We start from the raw sequence: 22,039 nt of genomic DNA on the forward strand, positions 1-22,039 counted from the left end.
CAATCTTGACCGGTACTGGCGACTGACAAGTGGAACCCTATTGCAAAATATTCATATTCTGCTGGTGCTCATGAGTTGTGAAGGTGCGCATATCATGTAGGCCATGGGCCCGTCACTATCAGGTTTGTAAGTCAGGACACTACTGTAAAGGAATGATCATCTTCATTCCCTTCGGACCGGGTCATGAGGCGAATCAAGAGGGTCGTTCCTTTAGGAAGCGTTAATAATTGCGGTGCTCGAAAACGATACTAAAGATTGCGATAACCATGAGCACCTAAGGCGTGATAGACACGAACGGATAAGGGGAAGCATCGACCACACTATTCAGATGCTCCCGCCCAGTGCATGCAGGGCCCTCAACGCACTTAGCGATCTCCTCCCCAGCGTTCAACCCTTCGAAATACGCACCATGAAGGAAACCTACACACATTTATATCACCCCCATGAACAAAAAAACGGCAGTCAGAAGAAACACGCACCGTAATACTTCAAGCTCGTAGCTTCACCCGCAAACCAGAGGCTCTTGTCTACAGTAGCCCTCAGATTTTCCGAGTGACCGGGAAGGAAAGAAGGAGGCCAGTTGGAGTAGGAACCACGGAAGAGAGGGTCCGCATGCCAGCGTTTAAAATGGAATGCGACAGGATCAGGAACAGTAATGTTGGGGTACATGGCTCGGAGGACTTCCATGACTTCCTCTTGAACATCTGAATCTTGCATGCCCTCGATGCGCAGTGAGTAATCACCCTAAATGTCCCTGGGATGAGCGACAGAGGTGCATAGAGCATGAATCATGCGGACTTACAGTGACGGTCACAAAGACGAGACCAGAACCAGGGAAGAATTTAACGTGGTCAAGACTCTGCCAGATCGGATACCTCCCCCGTTCCTTGTCCGCATAGACGGCCATCTATTCAGGGTACGTCATAAAAACATTTAACGGTAATGTTCATTTATACCTCGGTATCAAACCAGAACTTTTCATTGAATTGCAAGAATATTTTTGTATACGTGGCCTGAGGGGTAGTTGAGTCGTCGAAAATATTAGCACTGAGTAAACATACCATGACCATGCTCTGAATGGCCTCGATCTTCCACGAGGGAAGAGCGGGCTTGAACGCGATATCACCATATTGTAGCACTCCAATACTAAATGTGCAAAGCACGTAGTCTGCGGTGAGAAAAGTACCATTTTTTAGTGTGACCGTCACCCCATCCCCGCTGTATGCAATCGTCGTGACAACCGAATTCAGGGAGACTTGCACGGGTTGAAGAAAATCTGCAGCTTCGGCCTGGATGATGGTTTTGAAGCCACGCTGGTCAATGCAGAGGTTATTATCGTCCGAGAAGCCACCCATATCGACGTCAAAGGTAAAGTTGTTGTTCTGTGGGATCGTCAGGCGCTGGTAGGTGCGCACTAGAATACTATGTAAATACCCAAGCTGATGCTATCCACGAATTCTGGTCTGGGGCCTAGTACGAGACAGTAAGATTCGCATTGAACAATGTGATCGAGTTCTCGCACCTGTGCATCTATTGGATGTGCAGTTACAATGATCAGCGGGATGAAGACGTCTAAGAAAGAAAAAACTTGCATTCCTGACGAGTTTGAAATCAGGAACGCGGTATGCTTGGATAGGAAAGATTCACGTACCCAGTCGACTTGATAATACTGGCAAGCTGCTTCGTACATGTTCTTTGGAGTTGCGCCGATGATGCCGTATGCGCTTTGAAGGCCGAGGTCAACCTGCTGCGTCAAGACGCGTCCCCCTTATGGAACATATGAACATGCATAGCTGACAAACTGTACGATGCCATACCTGCAATAACTCCGACCTGAGTGAATTGATCAACTGATGTGTCCAGGAGGTTACGATAGTCTTTCAACCCATTATAGTCGTAGGTCGCTGTTCACTAGTGATGAGTCCAGACAAAATAAGATGAACATAAAATGGTAAACGTACTGATACTGTCATCAAGATCATTATATTGGTTCTTCACGTGGTGTTTACGAGCGAGCGTCAGAATGGGATTAGCTGTTCCATTGCCAGTCTGCGTTCCTTGGATCCAATTAGGACCGAGTTCGATGACATATTGCTTTCCAGGGACGCCGATGGTATAATCCTGCATCCTTCCGCCTAGCTCATCACGCGCTTCGACAATCAGAAAGTCGTCAATGCCCTTGCGGTGCAATGTGCGCGCGGCAATAACACCAGCAACGCCTCCTCCAAGGATTAGCACTTTGACATCTTTGGTTGAGCGGTGGTTGTTATGAGTAGTAGAGGGTGATGGCAAAGCTGCGGTGAAAGCCGCAAAGCCAAGGAGCACGGCGAGGTGGACTCGACGCATCTCTGTGATGGGTGAAGACGCGCCTGATCTAAATATTGATGAATCCGAGACATTTATATCAGCGGGGAAGGAGTCCGAAGGACGTGACACTGGGGACCCGGATAATTAGACCTTGGATACTATGTAGTAATGTTGATAAAAATACATAAATAACGAGAATTCGATGACATGATAATTGAGACCGCAAAAGTGGTCCTTCTATGTGACGGTCTACTCGCCAGACATGACCATGTTTGTCCCTACATCGCAGAAAATGTTTCATAATAGGTGGTAGCCCGAGCGCTCACTCCAAACTATCTTGATTATCAGTGCTCGGGACAATGACATAGCTGCAGAATGACTGTCACGACAGCCGACTGAGGCTATACATGTGGCTAGTGAACCTGCAATGGAAGCTTGAAGATACGTTCGGAACTTAATATTCGGATACAAGGCGCACCTCCGCCTTTTCGGTGTACAATAACCGGTTCAATCTGCCGTTAACTTGAACCATAACGCTCATCTCCCTGATTGATCGGTTCACGGCCCATATGAGTCAGAGCGATTATGTCTCCAGAAAAGCTGCCAAATTTATCGCTCGAGTCAAGGTGACTGAGCAATTAGAGATAGAAAACATTGAAGGCCAAGTCCGATTTCCAGCTTTCGAAGGATAGCGACTATGTATCGGAGTCAGTACTCCGTCCTGGAGGAATCTGTTGGTAATCGTGACTGTGCCGCAATAACCAATGGTATCAAGCAACTGGAACTAAGTAACGTGGGTTGGCAGTAGAAAGCTAGTGAACGTTTGAACTTCAGTGGGTAGTAGTTAGCGATTTAAATGGTTTATTTATTGGTTTTTTTTTGGGTTGTGGTGGCTGTGTCGAGTAGGATGGGTTTGCAGAAAACAATTGTTTTGACAGGTGCAGGTGTCTTCGTACTTGTCGCAGGTGCATCATATCTATCTGACCAACCCATGTTGAATTCATTTCTTCGTCGTTTCACGACCTCCGCGTCGACTGCGAAGCCTCTGTGAGTAAATATCTTCTTACTCACTCGTCAAAATTTGATTTCATGCACCTACCAGGTCTTCGCGGGTCTTCGTAAGTTCCAACAAATGTTATCAGGTGTCACCCGAGCCAAGTCTTCTTTAAAATTCAGTTCGATATTGCCATAGATAGCAAGCCATCCGGACGTATAACATTCAAGCTATACGACGACGTCGTCCCAAAGACCGCGAAGAATTTCAGAGAGCTTGCTACGGGCCAACACGGCTTCGGCTATGCTGGAAGCACTTTTCACCGTGTCATTCCCGCTGTAATCATATTCTTCTTCTTTGAAACCTCCTATGGCTGATGAATATGATCTTTCATAGTTTATGCTTCAAGGGGGTGATTTCACGCGGCACGATGGAACAGGTGGGAAGTCGATATACGGCGAGAAGTTCGCAGGTCGGTTCCTTTGAAGTTCATCTTCCTTACCATTTGGCGACTGTCTAAATTTATAGATGAGAACTTCAAGCTGAAGCACGAGAAGCCCGGATTGTTGTCCATGGCTAATGCTGGCCCAAACACCAACGGTTCCCAAGTGCGTGATTATTTGCTGAATTTTGGATCGAATGTTGATGCTTTGCAGTTCTTCATCACCACAGTGGTCACGTCGTGGTTGGATGGCAAGCATGTTGTCTTTGGTGAAGTAGAAGATGGGATGGATATTGTGAGGAATATTGAAGCTCAGGGCACGAGGAGTGGGCGCACAAACAGCAAAATCTCTATAACAGCATCTGGTACTGTAGAGTGAGGACTTGTCTGCTCAACATCTTACAGTGTCGACATTTTTGCATACTAGATTTATCGATTGCTTATTGATGCGGCTACACGTGACGACTGTGTGTGATATTATATATCAGCTGCACAGCGAACTCGGCCTTACCGTACTACCAACTCTTTGGACATGGCTTCTGCCATCGCTGACTTTCCCGCAGAACTCATTGAAGCCGTACTTATCGTGGCAGCAGCCTCCGGGAACCCGAATTCCATAGCAGCGCTCTCCCAGACCAGCAAGTTCTTTTATGAGCTAATTTACTGTTGCCCAGACCAACACCTCTGGCGGGAGATCTTCCTTACTACTTTTGATGATCCCAGACCCGCTCTCAATCATCTGAATACCGTGTCAGGTGGTCATCATAACTTGGAATTCAACTGGACTCGAGAATACATTGACCGTATCAGCGCAGCTAGGTATATCAGACATCAGGTCCAAACGACTGCCCCAGTAAGTTCGCAGTTGAAGGTTCCCGACATTCCAGCGTCATTATCCGTAGTGAAAGCACTACTCTCAGTTATCACCACCTCCTTGCCCTTCCCGTCATCCCCGCGTATATCTCTCACCATCCTAAATGACTTTCCCGAGTCCAATTCCCCTTTCGCACCCATGATCAACGCTCCCCTGTTCCCGCCCCTGCTTCACTTGCTTACGGCCAATTACAGTGCCATGCTCGGTAGCGTCAATGTGCCGTGGCTCCAGGATTTGTTAGAAATCGGATTCCCTCCTGAGCTCACGCGCACGCTAATGGCAAAGCTGTCCTTCGATGTCCAGGGTTGTGCGCCGTATCAGCCCACTCTAACATCTGCGTCACAGTGGGATGGATCAGTAGTCGGCCAGCTATTCCACAAACTCATCTGCTGTACCGGCTTTATACCTATTGCCACGCCAGTACCCAAGTTCACATACACATCCGTTCCTGGAGCCTCGCCAGCAGCATCTACATCAGTATCACTAGACTCAACTTCTGCTCCTGATGAGGACGAAGACATGCCTCCCCTACCCATCACACGCTCGCGACCCTTGTTATACACCCCTGAAGGGCAGTCCGCTGATGCCCGCACCCTTGCACGCAGACGTGTCTACGACATGCGCTACCTCGGACCTGCACGCATGTGGGGTCCCTTTCAACCCGTGCGACGCAACACCACCGATTCACCCGAGTCAAATCATCTTGAAATTGTGGGTGAAGATGAGAACGAAGACGATGACGATGACGATGACGATGACGATGATAACTTGGGTCTGATGCACTTTGGACTGATGCACGGGCACCGCGTTCCTGATGTGGATCCACCGATCGAACCGTATGAGCTCGTACCGGACTATGTGTGGCTTGCGTCTGCGCGTATCGTTGTGGAGGCGAATTTAAGGGAGATGCCGCCTCCATTTTCGGCAAGTGACGTTGTGCCGTATATGCGCAAAATGTATGCGATGTCCATCGGTGGGTCACCTGGGTATTGGAATGCATGGGCAAATCGACCTGAGGAGGGAGATAGATCCGAGGGCAGTGAGAAAAGCAAGCAGGGCGAAGTTGAGGGATGGGATTGGGCAGGTATTAGTGGTGTTTGGAAGTAAGTTTCGGGGGTTATACATACTTCGAAAAACTCAATTCCGTTGATATTACAGGCGATGTGTTTGCTGGCTTGATTACCGAGATCTCTTGAGTAAGTAGTCTCGGTCCATCCTACACCTTCTCATATTGAACGCTTCTTTTGCAGTGCACAACGTGAGCCACATCATCTGAAAAGCGTACCCTCTAATCCGCCGCCGCTATAGCTCGCACCAGAAAGGTTCCTCGAAAACGACATCCAAGAAGCTTGCCGAATCATACCCATTGCTGTTCGCATAACTGGCTACTCCGAATCCCGCATCCCTCCAGGCAGCACCATTCGCGCCCTCCCAACCATCCACTTCGAGGGTGAATCTTTAGGGTCTGATCGCAGTTTAAACGAATTACGCAAAGTCACTGGTACAGTGAGCATGATTGGTGATGGGGCTATCCGATGGCAAACAGTAAGCACCGCGTTTTCCATCTTATAGCATACTAGCTATGATACCTTGCATACACATTGCTGACTGATTTGAAGGTATCTACTGCAGCTGGGTCAGATGAACCAGAATGGTCGTCAGAGGCAGTTCAAATTGGAGGGCCAGGTGCAGGCGGTTGGGTTTTTGGGGATGTGGACGGGGGCAATGCATGAGAGACCGGACCCGCTTGGTGAGTGCTTGTGCTTTGCTGAGGGTGTTTATTGACGGTTCATGGTCGGTGGGCTAGGTCCCTTTTGGGCTTGGAAGGTCGCATGAGATGGACCTGCGGTGGCGAGTTGTGTGTAGATGGGCGATTATGTATGCTTCTAGCCGTTTGGTCCTGGTAGCCTGGTTTACAGGTCACTGTTATGAAGGTTATTTATCTCGTATCTCTAATAAGATTGAGGAAACACGTACCAGCTTGAAGGGTGGTTCACGAGGTAATCCTTTATTGGAAGGATCGACTGTCTTCCTTCCTCTAATGGTTTGGCTTGGGGGAGACTAGGTCTAATCAGAATCGGAAGGAACGGAATGCCTACTAACTGCATCATGTCGTGCTCGCATGTATCCAAACCCCAAGTTTCACATCTGTTGCTTTTACAGCAAACATCAGACGGTCAGCCTGGCTGTCAGCTGCCACGGCTCCACTGCTCTCAAGCTCACGCAGACGCTTGATGAGCGCTTGGTTTTCCTTCTTGAGACAATCCAGTGCCGGATTGTCGCAAACACAGCACACGCATGTTTGGTGTGAATCGTAGTTATTTTGGCGAGCGACAGCTAAAGACTGCGAGTCTGCGACGTCTGAAAAATAAATGGTTGTGCGAGCCGTGGCATGTCAGAAAAGTTCGTGTTCGTACTCGAGTTCCGAGGGATTCTCTCGAACAGCCGTAGCGAGAGAACTTGGTTGTCGTCAAAGTTCCAAATATGCCTTGCGCTACAGAACATTATGTGGTGAGCCGGGACTCGCCACAACTTGAACGGCTGCCGTGCACGGGGCATAAACACACCTCCTTCAAATGTTCCTGTCTCCGCAGACCACCTTGATGACGATATCTTTTTTCCGCAGTTCGGTTTTACAGGCCTGTGCAGCGGGCAGCTGGCGTTTGAGAGACTTGAGTGTTGGAGGTGAATACAGTAACTCTAAGCGCTGCTGCGGTCATGTTTAACGCGCCTTCCTTCCGAGCCGGCAGAGCAATAGATGAAATCGATGAGATGCACTGTGTATGCAATGGTTCCTCGAAGTTGGCTCTCTGCTGTCACATGAAAAAATTGGATTGTGTTGCCATGTACAATATTTTGATAATCGTAATATATATAACACCCTTGTACAACCCTTGTAACACCCTCATAAAACTACAAAATTCCCTACCATGTTGATGGCCCGAAGGTGCCGTTGATAGTGTAGTAAGCCTTGCTTTTCCCATCTGCTGTATCCAAGAACACATTGTTGCCCCACCATTTTGCGACGGTGTTTGCGCCAATGGTGCCGTTCATCGGATATTGCAGGCAGAAGAAGATCAGAACGATAGAAATTGCGAGTCCAGAGTCAAGTGCAGCAGCCAATACATCTACGGGGAGTTAGCAGGATGTCGTGGAGTGGAGGGAAAGATACGTACAGTTGTACTTTGTCCACCATGAGAAATGGCGGCGGCGGATGACATACTGGAATATGAAACCGACGATTGCCCAAGGCACGTAATTGACCGCAGTCGCTGGTGGTATGCCGGACGTTCCGGTGAATATTACGGGGAAGCTATGTGTTCATTATTAGTTTTGCGAGTGCAATAAAAATGGATACACACTTGATGTAACGGATGATGCTGTTCGGCCACTTGAGGGAAATGAGCCAAGCAGTGAAAGGGCAAAGCGCGCCAATGAGGAAGAACCAAAGGAGGCCGCCATACATCTGGCCAGGGGAGAACTGACGTTGAGGACCAATGACACCCCACTACCAGACCATCTTGAATAAACAAAAAGACGCAGTAAAGATCAGACAAAAACTTACGATGATCGATGCAGTGCCGAACACTTGAGTATTGGGGCAGATGAAACCATCACGTTGTGTCGTACTACATATATCCACGATGTTGGTAAACATCCAAGCTTGCACGGCGAGCTGCACGGTCCCGGCGATAACAGCCGCGCTGACCTGCGCAAAGAACATTGTGCGGGGAGGAATTTTCATGTAGTGACCGAGCTTGAAGTCCTGGGCGAACTGCAACGCTTGTGCCATGGTAATGTAACCCCATGTCTAGATAGGCATGTCAGCGATTGCGCTAGACAACGCAAGGACTCTACCTGCCTTGAAAAGCATCATTGCCAGTGGGCGTCCAGGGATAGCATATCCAACGACCAATTCCGTGATAACGTTGAGACCAACTTGTTGATTCGTGATAGCTTGAATCATCCCAATGGGAATGATGTAGAAGAAAGCAATTAGAAGTGCGAGAACGAAGCCCCACACTGGGAACTCGGTGGGCCAGACTTCAATGACAATGATGCCGAAAACAAACATGACCACGAAGACGACGAGGTACCACCACTCTGGAACCTGACGGTATCTGGCCATGAGACGTGCATGAATGTCCGGCTGTTCATCGATCGAGCGACGCGACTGGGCCCAGATCTGCTTACGGAAGAAGAGGAGAGCATGCGTAACGGTGGCGGTGATCGACGCAAATGATAGACCGTAAGATACTGCGAAAGTCGTGGACAGGAACAGAGGGCTGTATTCTTCATATGCAGTGGCATTAAGCGTGCCATCGGTGCCAAGAATTGCAGTGACATTATAGGCGGCACCCGTGTTATCGTATGACGTGCGAGACATGATAGGCAGGAATTTAGAATACCAGGTATTAGTGTAGTAAAGGATCGGGGTAAGGATCCAGAAAAAGAACACAAAGCCAACGAGAACGTTAGCTTCGCTCCACCATGGGGTTGCGAGTGGGTTGACAACGTAAGTAATTTGGGACCAGTCGAACGTGATCAAGCTCATGCCAAGGCCGCTTTCATAGCCGAAGAGTTGGTTGACGACAACGTTATCTGGGGCGATCCAGCACACCCAGGTGAACCAGCTGAGGGCTTGGAACAGATAACCTGGGACGAAGTACCATGCACATCCCCCGCAGAATACATAAAGGAAGAAACGCTCTCTTGAAATACCACCGCGATTGCCCATACCAGCGTACGACTGCGCATGGAGGGTGTTAAATAGGGCGCAGTTGACTAAGTTTGTGGGCCAGACTGATTCAAATGTTAATTTTCTTGAAACAAGTACAAGAGGCATGACTCACTCATGGAGGGAGGAAGAACCAGGAATCGACGCATGACGCCACCCAGTGAGAAGCCAATGAGCTGGGTAGACATGACCAACATCCATTGATCTATGCGGATATCAGACCCAATGAGATATGGTTCAGACTGTGGACACACTCACAGCTGAAGTTGAAAGTTTGATGGTAGAACACTCTCTGCACCGCAACGATATCGGTCTGGCAAGATGATATTAATTATGTTGATGGAAACGCGAGTAAGCGCACGTACGGCATAAGCAGATTGCCATCCGACGGTAGCCATAATGGTAATTAAAACGTGCTCCTTGATCGTGAATGGTCCGGGGTTCAAGCGAACTCCAAACACTGAAATATTAGGCATGACAGCTGCCCAAAGACGACCCATGGGGAATGACAACAATTGGGCGACCATGCCGGTGAGGTTGACGGAGGGATATCGAAAATAAAAGAACTGGTTCAAACCAGGGATGATGATAACCCAGAAAAAGCCTGAGTTGTGATGAGCTACATGACGGGTAGCAAAAGATTCTGGACTCACCCATAACCCATGCGCGGAAAGTGCTAACGGGTATGGACATGTCGTCAGTGTTGGATACAGCCGATCGGACCTCGGGATAAGGGGAGTCATCCTCTGGGAGGGTGTGTTCAGAGTGAAATTTAGTGGAGGATATGATGGGCTAACCTAAAATGCCAGTTATTGCTTCTTCCTTGTTGATGTTTGGGTCATCAAAATCAGCAAGGGGTAGAGCACCGACTGCAACTAAAGGATTGGGATGAGTACGAGCGAATGTTAGTAGAATCAAGGGGAAATGAACTGACGGGCTGCCTTTTCAGAGTCAACCTTTTCGATTGAATCAGCGGTGCTGGAGTGACCAGCATAAGCCGACATGATAGTGAGGAAGGACGAATGGCCGGGGGATACGCATCGCAGTGATCCCGGCTTTTGTACGGTTTTCGTAAAGTATGTAAGTGCAAAGTAAAACACGGAATCATGATACACATGGAACATGATATTTTGTTCCGGTAAACTACCATAAATGTAAATTTGGATGAGTGAATCTCGATCTTGACTCCGGCGGCCGCCGATCAGTTCCCTGTTAGTATATATGCTTACCGTCAATATTCAGTCACTCATGGGAGTACCGTACGATACCCGCGATCCCCTTACAATGTCCTGGAACCGTTTTGGCACATTCATTGGTCGATAATACATCAAGGTTCCTGGTCTATAACCTTGCTAATACCATCATTTTCAGACTGCGCTTTGCCACCGTGATGAACCATGTGAGATGGTTTTCTGAAGCACATGTTCACTTGCTCTTAAAAATAAACATGCTGAACTTCGGTTGCCACTTTGGGTGATCAGAATGATTTTGGATAATCGACTGGCAGATTGATTCCCCCACCTGGGCTTAGCCTACGGAGCTTCCACGCCCAACTGCAAGAGCACAACCGTCACCGGCCATCAGACTTACTGTACCCGGTTCGTGTGCACGTACACTATCTAATAAATCAGATAAGGTGGAGAAGCTTACCGGCGTTGTTCTTCTTCTCCCTGGCCAAGAGATTTGCCGCGGATCTGAATCGCTTTGATGAGCGCCAAGAGACATACTAGTAGCAGCCTTTGTCCTCATCACGTATACAAGTGACAAAATTGCAAACGTCTGATTCATCCGGCAGACTCGGATCTTGAAGCTTGTCTATTAATTGATACGCAGCAAGTACTAGTATACGATATTGCCTCATCCTCACTGAAAGCTTCAATCGGACCGCAAGTTGCACCTGGGGTCTTTGTTTCCGAGTATTTGTATCTAGTGTATTCCTTGACAGCAGACAGCGAGTCCTCCAGCTCAGGCGGGTCAACCTCTAGTTACGAGCTTACCGCCTTTGTCAATCTGTGGTATAATTTTAAACTCTGATGGATTTCTCCTGGTCCAGTGAGTACCATTAACAAATTTCAATTGGTGATCGTGACCCGCCCTTGTGTATTAGCTCCTCTTCGTCGGAATGGTCAGACTACCTTGCCTCTCATCCCAAACGAAATATATCTTGAAATTTTTGAGCTCATTGCACCAACCGATCAGCCACTGCAAGAGAAACACGTCGAAACCTTCTCGGCCCTCGCACTCGTGTGTCGGTTTTTCTGCTCCGTCGCGTTGCCGCGTGTCTTCGAACGTGTCATATTCTCGGGGGACACCAACGGCAACAGCATACAGGCTTCACGCAAGACGAAATGGGCCAGACAAATCGTGGCAAATACTGAGCCAGCCAAGTCAGTTGCACTATACGTCAAAGAGTGCACTTTCGAACTTTGGCTTGACAAGGAGGCGGAGCGGCTCCTCGTTCCGTTTGCAACGCTATATTGCAAAGCAATGGCACGCATGTCCAATATTCGAAAAGTAGTCTTCTCTGCTTCGTTTGTGAAGAAGGATCATTGGGAAGCGCTAGCACAGTTGAAGCAGCTCGACGTCCTTGAGTTCTATGGGTGCTCATTCATAGAAGATCCGCCCGATAAAGAATTGACCGTTCGTAATGTCGCGCTCTTTCGTTCTCCAACTACCTTCACCCTTCGGCCAATCGCAACTACTTCCTTGCGCGCGCTCAAGGCAGATGATGTAGAGGTCGTCCTGAAGATCGTGGCGTTTCGTCAGCTTGCCATCGACAATTTGCTTCTCAATCAACAAATTTTCGACATGGAACCTCTACTTCAGGTGTTTGGGCATCTGCCTGGCCTCCAGAGCGTAACCTTTGGAGTCAGCAAAAACGCGTTGACTTCGCCGCTCGTTGGCAAGCTTTCGCTGAAAAAGCTCTTCACTCGCTTGCATTCTTTTACTATAAATGGAATTGGATTCTTTGTGCTACAGCATGTCGTGGAGATGGTATGCTTTATCTCGCTTGTATTGCTATCTCCCCAACTTATCTTCGTGGCAGCTGGTATCCACTCTCTGTGATGGACCTGGTACCCTTCCTAGCTTGCAGGAACTCAATCTTTACATCGATACAGCCAGTGGATGGACAACGAAGATGGCAACGCTCGATATTGTCTCTGGCCGCTTGAACGGGATGATAATCCCAGCATTTCCCAATGTGAAGTGCATTAATACCTACCGCAAATTTATACGCTTGGAAGAAGGCGACTGGAAAGTACACCACCACTCGAGTACATATGCCACATTGTGTAGGATAACGTCGAGAGTCGGTAATTTCAAGACATTGTAGGGCCATACATTTGCCTTCGAATATTCATTGTGCCTACTTACAACCTTACAGTTTACACATAACTATTCAAACCATGCGAGGATGTCCCCCACTTGTACACTTGCTCCTTCCCTAATCCCTTTACCCAGGCTTTTCACTACCTTGCCAACATTTTCTTCTCCTGCAAGAATATTGATCTCGGTCTTCATCGCTTCGAGGATGACCAGAATGTCATCGGCAGATTGTATAACATCTTCAGGCTGGCATTTGATTTTCCAAATAGACGCTGATATGGAAGAAGTGACGCTTGTGCTACCAGGTCCCAAGTCTGCGGATGAGTGAGTTGAAATTATTTCGACATCCGAACCCTACTACCATACCTGTATCATCCACCAATACCGTAGGTGGGGCTTTCACCGCTTTCTGCGCCTGCCATTCACGCAACAGTTCGGTCTCACTTCACACCATCGCATGCAATCAATAGGTTGTAGCTCGTCATTCAAGACCTCACTGACCGTGCTTCCTCTCTCGCTGTTCCTTCTGCCTGTTTCCGCTTAAACTCCGCAATCTCTTGTTGTATGCTGTCGGTGAATGTGATGTACGCTGCCATGGAGAAGACCGCAGGCTCGATCTATCACCGCATTACAATACAATTTCATCCGCGATTCACTCCGTGAGAGGTCACTTGCCTTAAATTTGTACTGTCCGGCATTGAATTCCTGTTCAATCTGCGTGACGTATCAGCTCAGAAATATCTCTCCAGCGAAACAGACGTACCTCGAGATAGCGTTCCTCGCTGACAGGTTCGAAGAAGACCTTGAAAGATTGTTGTTAGTGAGGAAGCGAACAACGGACCAGGCACCTACCTGGTCAAATGGCTGAAGCAGCCACGGTCGATCGGAGGCAAAATCAGGCCCCTTTCCCCAAGTTTGCCAAGCTGGAAGCGTGCGCCCAAACAGCTGATATCCTCCAGGCGAGATGACCGGATAAATGGCAGCCACGGGACCAGCGATGCCGACCGCTCCCTGTAGCAATTTGACGTATCACCTATTTGATTTTTTAGGAACTAATGAGACTCACACTGGGAGTGTATGTTCGTGAAGGATTCATTTTCTGCCCGACTAGACGGCACCGTGGGTCGATCTGCTCTATTATTAACATCAAAATCATTCCATTGATATCGCCTTACTGGAACTAAGAAAGGACAAGCTAAATAAAATCCGACGCCAAAAACGAGCTTTGGATTGATTTAAGCGCCCAAATACAATGATGTTTGTTCGTAGAGACACGTACCCAAGCAGAATCCATCAGTTTCTGAAGTGCCTCGTCGACACCACCCTCCAGACCATTATTTCGCGCGAGGTAATCGATGTTGCTTGGTAAATAAACAGCGCTATTTCTAGTTGTTCGCATGTATCGTTGCAAGGCATCACGACACCACTGATCATCGAGCACGATCGGGAATGTGATCTTGCGCCCAAAAAACTGGAGGTCTAATGCGGAATCTGGTAATGAACGTTCCGTGTTTAATAGGACAGCGAGTACGTCGGCCTGGGAGATAACCGAAGGATCATAATGGCACTGATAACAACTCCGATCAGACCGAGAATTTGACGATAAAAGGTCCAAGGAAACGCACCAACGTGGATCGAATGCATGGCGCAAACGACCATATGCCTTTAATGTTCCTCTTACGCACTTCCGATTCCAGCGCGTGTACGCGCACTCGAAGAACGAAATCTAGACGCATCTCGCCGTATTCTACCAGAATAGCAGAGTCGCCAGCCTGATATAGGCTTTAGATAGTATGACCAATGACCGTGATGTAGTGAACGCACCTGTCGGAACGTTACGGCAGGTCTCGGACTTCCCGGTAGCCACTCATTCCTGTACAGAATTCCGGATAACTCCCTACCTTCGCCTTCCAAAGCACCATCTATGAAGCCCGCATGTGGTTGAGATCCAGCGATAACGGCCTGTACGGTCTCAATCCATCTAAGCGAGTCTTTCATACAAGCTTGTGCATCCTGCCATGAAATCTTGCGAAAGGTCACCGTACTACCAGGGCTCAATTGCCCCAGCTTCCACCTGTGCGTACCGATGAGCAGAACTCACCTGATTTGAGAAGTCACTTACCTTTCCCCAGTTGCGACGGTACACAGGCAGACATACCCGCCCATGTCTGGTCCTTCATTTGTTAAGATAACGGGCGTGTCTCCATTCACGTTAACCGTCCCTAACGCATATCCGTTATCTAGAATGTTGCTCGGGTGAGACCCTCCCTCGCCACCAGTGTGACGGGCCCAATCTAAGCTTTGATCGCTCTCCAGCCGTATCCCCATTCTATTACTTGATGAACTAATGAACCACTTCGTCGAGTAAAACTTGGCGTTTCCTTCAGGGGTCAAAATTAACGCATCATCATACGGTCCGGCCAAGACTTTAATAACCCAATCTTGAGGGTAGACCGGGATGAGGCTTTTGGGGAGTAAGAAGGCTATCGGATCTATTTCATCTTGCTCTGATGATGATTGCGAACCGAAGGAAAGTTGATCGCCCACTCTAAGTGATCTTCCCTAAGGGGATGGTGAGCAAAAACTAAATTCAACTAAATATAAAATTCGGAGCACCTGATAGCCTCCAAGGCCCATCGACGTCGACTTGGATCCAAGATATTGTGGCACTTCAGGGAAGCCACCTCTGATTGCTAGATATATTCTGAACCCAGGACCTGGGAGGACCGCAATATCGAGAATCCCATTCTCGGAGACAGCGAGGCGAGCCCACATGGGAACCTCTTTTCCATTAATCTTCACAGTTGCTGACTTGCCAGTTATCGCTACAATAGCGAAACTGTGGAATTTCAAGCTTGCATCCGGCGCCAGGGAGGACGACGATCTCTAATGCTTCCGTCTCCGGTGTATTGCCAGCCAGTATGTTGGCTGCACTGAATGCCTGAGAGTCCATGGGGCCGCTTCGCGGGATGCCTAGCCCGATACGCCTGCCGGGTAGATCTTGGATAGTCATTTCAATACCAGCTGATAGCACAGTGAATGCGCTTTTGAAACAAACTAGTCAGTGAGCCATTTGGATCATATCCGACTGCGCGTACCTTGGGGAGAAATCAAAGTTGTCCAAAAACCGTGTCGTGGCCTTCCCTTTTTTGAAAACAGTGCTGTTACATATTGAAGCGAGGTAGGCCAGGTTGTTTGGCGGGCCAAAGACTTTGCAGGCTTTCAATACTTGAACCATTCTTGAAACTGCTTGTTCTCGTGTTGAACCGGTCACGATTAATTTACATAGTAAAGGGTCGAAAAATTGAGTTACTTCCGTTCCCGTTGACACCTGCAAAGTTTACATTCGAAGGTGTAGTGTTGGACACAGAGCGACATACGCACCCAGCTGTCAACGCGAAGCCAAATCTCTTTTGGGAATTCCACGAGCTGTAGGATGCCTGGACTGGGTTTGAAGCCTTCTGAGGGGTTTTCACAATAGACTCTGGCTTCGATGGCGTGGATGCGAGACTCAGCAAGGTTCTTGTCATAGATAGCTTGCATCATGCTTTGATTCGCATGATCAAGACCTCTCGCCTCAGACTGCTGTGCAATTCCTTGTGCTACCATCATTTCTATGAGGTCCAGGCCAGGATGTATAGCCTCTGTGATGGCGTGCTCGACCTGCATACAATTAGGAGGATGTGTTTCCCGACGTTCATCACAACTGTACGCACCTGGATACGTGTATTCATTTCAAGAAAGAAAAACTCGCCCGACTCATCGTCCACAAGAAATTCCACCGTACCTGACTTGCAATAAGTAAAATACGACCACTGATCATCATAGGCTGTCCAACCTGCGGATGCATATTTGATAGCTCTGCACAGCTTCACGGCTGCATTACACATATCTTCACGAAGACCTGTGAAATATCAACACAGGTTACTGCATCAACATTCTTAATAACTACCTGAATGACCTGTGACGAATGGACTCGGGGTCTCTTCTACGACCTTTTGATGTCTCCTTTGAACGCTGCATTCTCTCTCCCCCATGTGTACCACATCACCCAGTCCATTACCGAACACCTGTTATGCGGAAATGTAGTATGAAGTGAATTCAAGCTTCACGGATACCAACCTGGATTTCGATATGCCGTGCTGCAGGGTAGTATCGTTCAATAAAAACTCCCCCATTACGAAACATTGACTGGGGAATGTAGATTCAGCTTCAACAAGCGCGTCATCCATCATACTTACAGTTGCCCTTTCTTGAGCACCGATAAAGTACTTGGAGAGGTCGCTGCCGTTTTGACAAACAATAAGACCCATGCCCCCTCCCCCAGCTGTCGCTTTCAGAATCACAGGAAAACCAATCGTATTTGCTATGTTTAGGGCCTCATCGAGAGTGTTTACAAGTCCTTGAGACCCTGGAACGAGTTGCAAGCCAGCATTCGCAGCAAGATGTCGGGCTTCATGTTTTAGACCCATGATCCGAATAACGTCTGGTTGGGGACCGAGCCAGATCATCTGGGCTGCCTCTACAGAAAGAGCAAATTCCTCATTCTCCGAGAGGAAACCATAGCCTGGATGAACCATGGTAACCCGATGCTGCTTGCATATCGAGATGATGGTAGCACTGGATAAATACAGCTTCGATTCTGATGCTAGTTGTTGTTGGTCGCCGGCGTAGTTCTGCAAATGAGCGGCTTCGTCTGCGATGGCGACGTGAGGGGAGAGGGCGTCTGACGAGGTGTAGATGGCTACTGTTGCTATACCCAGCCGTTGAGCAGTTCGAATGATGCGAACAGCAATCTCTCCTCTATTTGCAACTAATAGCTTGTGGCTTGTGTATTCACTATTGAGTGACATGTTAGTGGTAGTGTTGGGACGGGCTTCCCTTCGTACCATGATTCCAGGCATTATATATATCAGCCTGTCAGAAGAGATGTCTGAATTGAGTCCAAAGCCACGCACATCGTGACTGACATCATGTGTTCAAGACTTCAAGTATAGCTCCACAGGCGCTAGAGTTCAATGGCTTAGCGCTCAGCGCTCGAGTCTCTGTAAGTTTGGTGTGAATTTTTGGTGTTATTCTTAGAAGTAGGGACCGAAATTGATTCTTACAACTATACTTACCACCAGTCGATCGCGAGCATCATGAGCCTCGCAAAGCAGTAAATAATGTCGATCGATGAGTCACATAGCCGAGAAAAACGACAAGGAGTAACCACCTAATATCCGATTTTGCCGCGGCTGTACGTATTGGTTGCAACTTGCTTGTACTCCGATCAATTTAACTTGATTGTTGCCTGTGACAAGCATTTCAGGCCGGTACTTCGTCGCCGGGAAGGCTAAGTACTTCCAACTTTGATACTAAGAAGAGCCTCCGCCGCACTGCCGTTCATTGATGGACAGTTATTAAGTTAATGCCCCAGTGTCAAGCCAACCATCCATATCCATTGCCTTTTCTCCTCACGCACCTCAACACTGTGGGCACTACGTAGACCGTCGACCATGCAGGGACTTGCATGGGTTGCCCCCTTACTTCTATATCATGCAGTTGTTGTTTTAGCAGCCGGTAACACGACATGTCTTAGCAGCCAACTGGATTGGTACACAACCGCGGTTGGTGAAACACCTTGTAAGTCCATACAACATTTGGAGTGATTTCGATGGCAAATTACCAACAAGTTAGGCATGACATATCAGCGGCTTCGACAAATATGCAACAGTGCTTGTGGGTGTTTCCAGGCTTTTCTTTGGCATGCACTGACATGCATAACAAACAGATGTAGTGGGCGATTTCAGCGCGACCACCCCCGGTGATCGGTGCAATGATCAAGTTTGTAGGTCTTTTCTTAATACTTATCGCGCCAATCCACTACGTTCGCTGAATCAATGATTAGCGGATTGCTGCTGCAATTCTGTCGCATTTGCATTAAGCATGCTCTGCATGAAGTAATTCATATTCTTCTTTTTCATGGTCCGCTAATAACAGTTGTCCAAACACGTAGTTGCCAGGAAGATGCTGTTGCAGGCGATGTAGCTGGAATTGATGCGGGTAAATACGAGTTAAATCTGTTTCAACGCAACGACTCACTTGTTCTGCAGCTCCTGGAACATACACTACTTACCTTGCTACCTGTGGTGCTAGCACCAATCAATCGTGAGTAAACTGAGAATGGAGGCAACGCACCCACTCACAATACCGCGTGGTATAATTTAGGCTTCCAGCAGGTATTCAACAGGCTGTGTGCAATGAGAACATCAAGATCGACAACTTCTTGTACAATAGATCATATTGGTCCGATGGATCCTGGTAAGTCTATTTAACGCACACAGTACCTGTCTGACCCTGAGCTAGGTACTAGTGAGTTCAAATCTCGAAGGAGACAGTAGTTCGTTCCTCACGATAACCCAGTCGATGGACAGCAGATTATGCAGTAGAACAGCAGGCGATAAACAACAACAATACTTTCACGGTTTGCCCGAACCAAGTCTCACCTTCAGCATCCCTCCCCACATCTACGACGGCCCCTACTGCAGGTGGCTCCCCCACTTCCACAATTATTGCCTCTGCACTCCATACCAGCTCTGGGAATACTAATTCAGTTTCGTCTACTTCTACTTCTACTTCACGGACAGCCATCATAGGTGGTGCAGTGGGTGGCGTTGCGCTCACCATAATTGCAGTGCTCGGTGGTGTTTACTGTTACAGACGAGGTAAACGGCCTCGCATGATCCAGGATACACCATCCGTGTTTCTGGGACAATCATATGGTGACCAGCCTGTCTATGGAGCGTCCTTTACGGATACTGAAGCAGGTGCTTGTACTCTTCATGTGTTCACTCACGCACTCACAACACTCCCTAGTAGCCACTCAGAGATACAGTAGTTTAAGTCCTGCCCGGCGCCATCACGAGTCTAGGGAGTCTACTCTCCCAGTGATACATTCTTTGACCCCAGAGCGGGTCCAGTCCTTGAACCCGTCAATTGGCCCATCATATCTTGTGAATGACGATTTTTCTGAAGTGGTGCCATACATTCGAGAAGATGATGCCGGCACGTTGATTCCCCCCCATGATGCGCCTGCAGAAAGGCTTCCGCCTGCGTATCATCCATCTTGGGTGGCTAGAAATGCGCGGCCAAGCAGCTCAGACCCTGGTGAAGGTAGCGTTGCTTCGTGATGTTATACTCATTATACTCACCAAGCAGTCATATAGATGAAGTTCTGTTAGACCAGACTGTTCAGACCGTGTGGCCGAGCAATGAAACACGCCCGGAAAGTACAACAGGGGTTCCGCAAGAGAAAATAGTATCCAGGTGGAGTACTGGTAGCTGAGCAAATGAGGTGTAACACTATGCATTAGTGTTGTTCATCGTTCCGGACATAGTCACAGTTGCTCATGTGATGCTTATATACGACAGCTTGCATGTCATTGATACAGATGGGAACCAAATTTATCTTGTGATCCACACTGCTTCTTGTCTACTTCACACTGTCGTGGGCGCAGCCACCAGCATGTGCAACCGCGGGCCGAGGTCTTCTGGACTCATAAGGTCACCTGCTTTTAAGTACTTTCAGCTTATCGGCGACATTGTCTTCAAGTTGCCATTTGCCCTCAGTGAACGCTGACTTTACGGACGGACGCCACGCGAAACATATATACGATGAGCAAACCATTGAAAGCTACCGTAAACTGTGATATGGGGGAGGTAAGTCGTGTCATTATAAGTAGCCGTTCGTCACGTCAACATTACACAAGGGCTTTTCGTTGTACACTATCGTATGTATTGCACGATGAACATCGTCTCATTTGTTCAAGAGAGTACCGAACAGGGAGACGACGAAGGTCTTATGAAGACAATCCACTTGGCAAATGTCGCCTGTGGATTTCATGCTTCGTTGAGTCCCACTTATCAACTTTGACTCTTTGTGTTAACAATTCTTCTTAGCGACTTCTCAGTCATGAACAAGACGGTTGCACTCGCTAAGTCCAACAACGTCCTCGTTGGGGCCCACCCTTCCTTGCCTGATTTACAAGGTTTTGGGCGTCGCGAGATGGCAATTGAGCCGGTAAGCAATGTCATCAGTCAATGTGAATGCATTGAAACATTCACGACTTGGCAGGACGAGCTAGAGTCCTGCTTCATCTATCAGGTAGGTGCATTGGACGGGTTTTTGAAACGCTACGGCCTTCCAATGAATCACGTACGGTTTTTTATATCGATTTCCACAGTCCGGTGGCTGAGATAACCATAGATAAAACCCCACGGCTCTGTCTATGGTCAGACAGCACGCTCTATCGACCTTGCACGGGCAGTCGTTGGTGTCACAAAAATCTTCAAATCTAGCGCGGCCAGTCCTCAAGGTGTAGCCTTTATGGGGCTTGCTGGAACAGCTCATCAACAAGCTGCAGAAGAACTGGGCGTGCCGTTCATTGCAGGTTAGTCACTGCTGTACTGATTTGCATGACTGAGTAACGAGAAAAGTTTAGAGTGGTTTGCTGACCTTGATTACAATGATGAGGGGAAATTGTTGATAACGAAGTTGGTTTGTCTGCTATCGCATGCTACTTCGATTCACCTGTGTCTTGGACTCCAGGAAGCATGATCCAGTACCCATTGAAGTCGTGCGCCAACGAGTGAATACCTCCCTTGGCCTATGGTAGTTGTAGTGTTTAGCCTCTCATTCATATCTTTTCTCATCTCGCAGGTAACAAATCTTCTGAGGTTCCATAAAGTTTCTACAGTCGGAGGCAAGCTGCTTCACATCGGAGCAAATGTCGCTGAGGTCTCCATATGCTGCCATTCTGATACTCCAGTGAGCAACTCTTCTTGTAATCGAGCATCTGATTCAAAGCTGATATAATTGGCTTAGGGTGCAGTGGAAATTGCGCAAGCAGTGAAAGCTTTGGTAGACGAAAGCAACAGAGAGGCCGGTTATGTGTGAACGGAGGAATCTGGTGAACGAGTGCGAGGGGTTCCAGTCCGAGAATTTGACTCCAATTACTGAGGACTATCATGTAGTACAGGTTGTAAGCTTTCGAAGATGAATCAAACCCCAACAGCATCCACATAGCTTGTTCTGATCGAGCGAGCTGTTACGCTAGCGCTACTAGCCATCCAAGTCTCCATCTGAAGTGACTTGTTCCTCCACCTAAGCTGGAGCGGTAGTCTTCCCGAACTAGCACGAACGGGAGCTGGATATGACCACCAGTATCGTCATGTCTAAGTGGATTTTCATCTTCGTTTTGGAGCAGAACAGCAGGAAATTAGCCTTGGACGTCGCGGCAGAACTACACGCGCTCAGATAGGCTAAGATATCCTTGGTAACTCTGCGAAGTATGTAATCGCGGGAAGAACTTGAAG

At 48.1% G+C, this 22,039-nt stretch overlaps 7 protein-coding genes across 7 annotated transcripts; 4 read left to right on the forward strand and 3 right to left on the reverse strand.

Moving 5' to 3' along the window:
* Positions 1-274: 274 nt before the first annotated feature.
* Positions 275-2,346, reverse strand: F5891DRAFT_1185612 (uncharacterized protein; the record flags this gene model as incomplete). The annotated part of the gene is made up of 10 exons (XM_041366568.1): positions 275-420; positions 480-744; positions 803-907; positions 957-1,013; positions 1,062-1,382; positions 1,435-1,470; positions 1,523-1,596; positions 1,648-1,767; positions 1,818-1,904; positions 1,962-2,346. The coding sequence occupies 10 exons, from the start codon at positions 2,344-2,346 to the stop codon at positions 275-277; spliced, it is 1,596 nt and encodes a 531-aa protein (XP_041229043.1).
* An 863-nt stretch (positions 2,347-3,209) lies between these two features.
* Positions 3,210-4,205, forward strand: F5891DRAFT_1019610 (cyclophilin-like domain-containing protein). The gene is made up of 6 exons (XM_041361093.1): positions 3,210-3,354; positions 3,410-3,425; positions 3,484-3,639; positions 3,698-3,773; positions 3,830-3,909; positions 3,958-4,205. The coding sequence occupies exons 1-6, from the start codon at positions 3,215-3,217 to the stop codon at positions 4,120-4,122; spliced, it is 633 nt and encodes a 210-aa protein (XP_041229044.1). The 5' UTR covers positions 3,210-3,214; the 3' UTR covers positions 4,123-4,205.
* Positions 4,206-7,432: 3,227 nt separating this feature from the next.
* Positions 7,433-10,453, reverse strand: F5891DRAFT_1163140 (OPT oligopeptide transporter). The gene is made up of 11 exons (XM_041365312.1): positions 10,290-10,453; positions 10,153-10,230; positions 10,009-10,101; positions 9,721-9,959; positions 9,614-9,668; positions 9,471-9,560; positions 8,480-9,420; positions 8,183-8,428; positions 7,980-8,125; positions 7,794-7,930; positions 7,433-7,745 (listed from the first exon to the last, which is right to left on the reverse strand). Exons 1-11 carry the CDS (start codon positions 10,357-10,359, stop codon positions 7,543-7,545), a joined length of 2,298 nt encoding a protein of 765 aa, XP_041229045.1. The 5' UTR covers positions 10,360-10,453; the 3' UTR covers positions 7,433-7,542.
* A 782-nt stretch (positions 10,454-11,235) lies between these two features.
* On the forward strand, positions 11,236-12,689 carry F5891DRAFT_1276579 (uncharacterized protein; the record flags this gene model as incomplete). The annotated part of the gene is made up of 3 exons (XM_041370241.1): positions 11,236-11,407; positions 11,463-12,349; positions 12,402-12,689. The coding sequence occupies exons 1-3, from the start codon at positions 11,389-11,391 to the stop codon at positions 12,687-12,689; spliced, it is 1,194 nt and encodes a 397-aa protein (XP_041229046.1). The 5' UTR covers positions 11,236-11,388.
* A 62-nt stretch (positions 12,690-12,751) lies between these two features.
* F5891DRAFT_1212232 (carbamoyl-phosphate synthase L chain, ATP binding domain-containing protein) lies at positions 12,752-17,535 on the reverse strand (the record flags this gene model as incomplete). Its single annotated transcript, XM_041369215.1, has 21 exons — positions 12,752-12,980; positions 13,036-13,125; positions 13,184-13,299; positions 13,358-13,396; positions 13,446-13,484; positions 13,535-13,693; positions 13,749-13,811; positions 13,858-13,905; positions 13,962-14,249; positions 14,308-14,464; positions 14,562-14,756; positions 14,805-15,244; positions 15,299-15,493; positions 15,561-15,726; positions 15,781-16,013; positions 16,067-16,345; positions 16,399-16,469; positions 16,521-16,586; positions 16,635-16,752; positions 16,805-16,873; positions 16,924-17,535. 21 exons carry the CDS (start codon positions 17,533-17,535, stop codon positions 12,752-12,754), a joined length of 3,672 nt encoding a protein of 1,223 aa, XP_041229047.1.
* Positions 17,536-17,967: 432 nt separating this feature from the next.
* On the forward strand, positions 17,968-20,142 carry F5891DRAFT_1019648 (uncharacterized protein). Its single transcript, XM_041361094.1, has 10 exons — positions 17,968-18,307; positions 18,362-18,403; positions 18,456-18,512; positions 18,573-18,624; positions 18,681-18,727; positions 18,778-18,832; positions 18,893-18,985; positions 19,088-19,491; positions 19,541-19,837; positions 19,891-20,142. Exons 1-10 carry the CDS (start codon positions 18,181-18,183, stop codon positions 20,007-20,009), a joined length of 1,293 nt encoding a protein of 430 aa, XP_041229048.1. The 5' UTR covers positions 17,968-18,180; the 3' UTR covers positions 20,010-20,142.
* A 14-nt stretch (positions 20,143-20,156) lies between these two features.
* Positions 20,157-21,951, forward strand: F5891DRAFT_103802 (lamb YcsF family protein). The gene is made up of 10 exons (XM_041361881.1): positions 20,157-20,383; positions 20,434-20,454; positions 20,508-20,572; positions 20,624-20,744; positions 20,799-20,879; positions 20,931-21,114; positions 21,166-21,217; positions 21,273-21,312; positions 21,384-21,491; positions 21,549-21,951. Exons 1-10 carry the CDS (start codon positions 20,339-20,341, stop codon positions 21,618-21,620), a joined length of 789 nt encoding a protein of 262 aa, XP_041229049.1. The 5' UTR covers positions 20,157-20,338; the 3' UTR covers positions 21,621-21,951.
* The last annotated feature ends 88 nt before the right edge of the window (positions 21,952-22,039 follow it).

The sequence above is a fragment of the Suillus fuscotomentosus genome, assembly GCF_016647785.1.
Source record: "Suillus fuscotomentosus strain FC203 chromosome Unknown F5891scaffold_13, whole genome shotgun sequence".
Taxonomy (NCBI): domain Eukaryota; kingdom Fungi; phylum Basidiomycota; class Agaricomycetes; order Boletales; family Suillaceae; genus Suillus; species Suillus fuscotomentosus.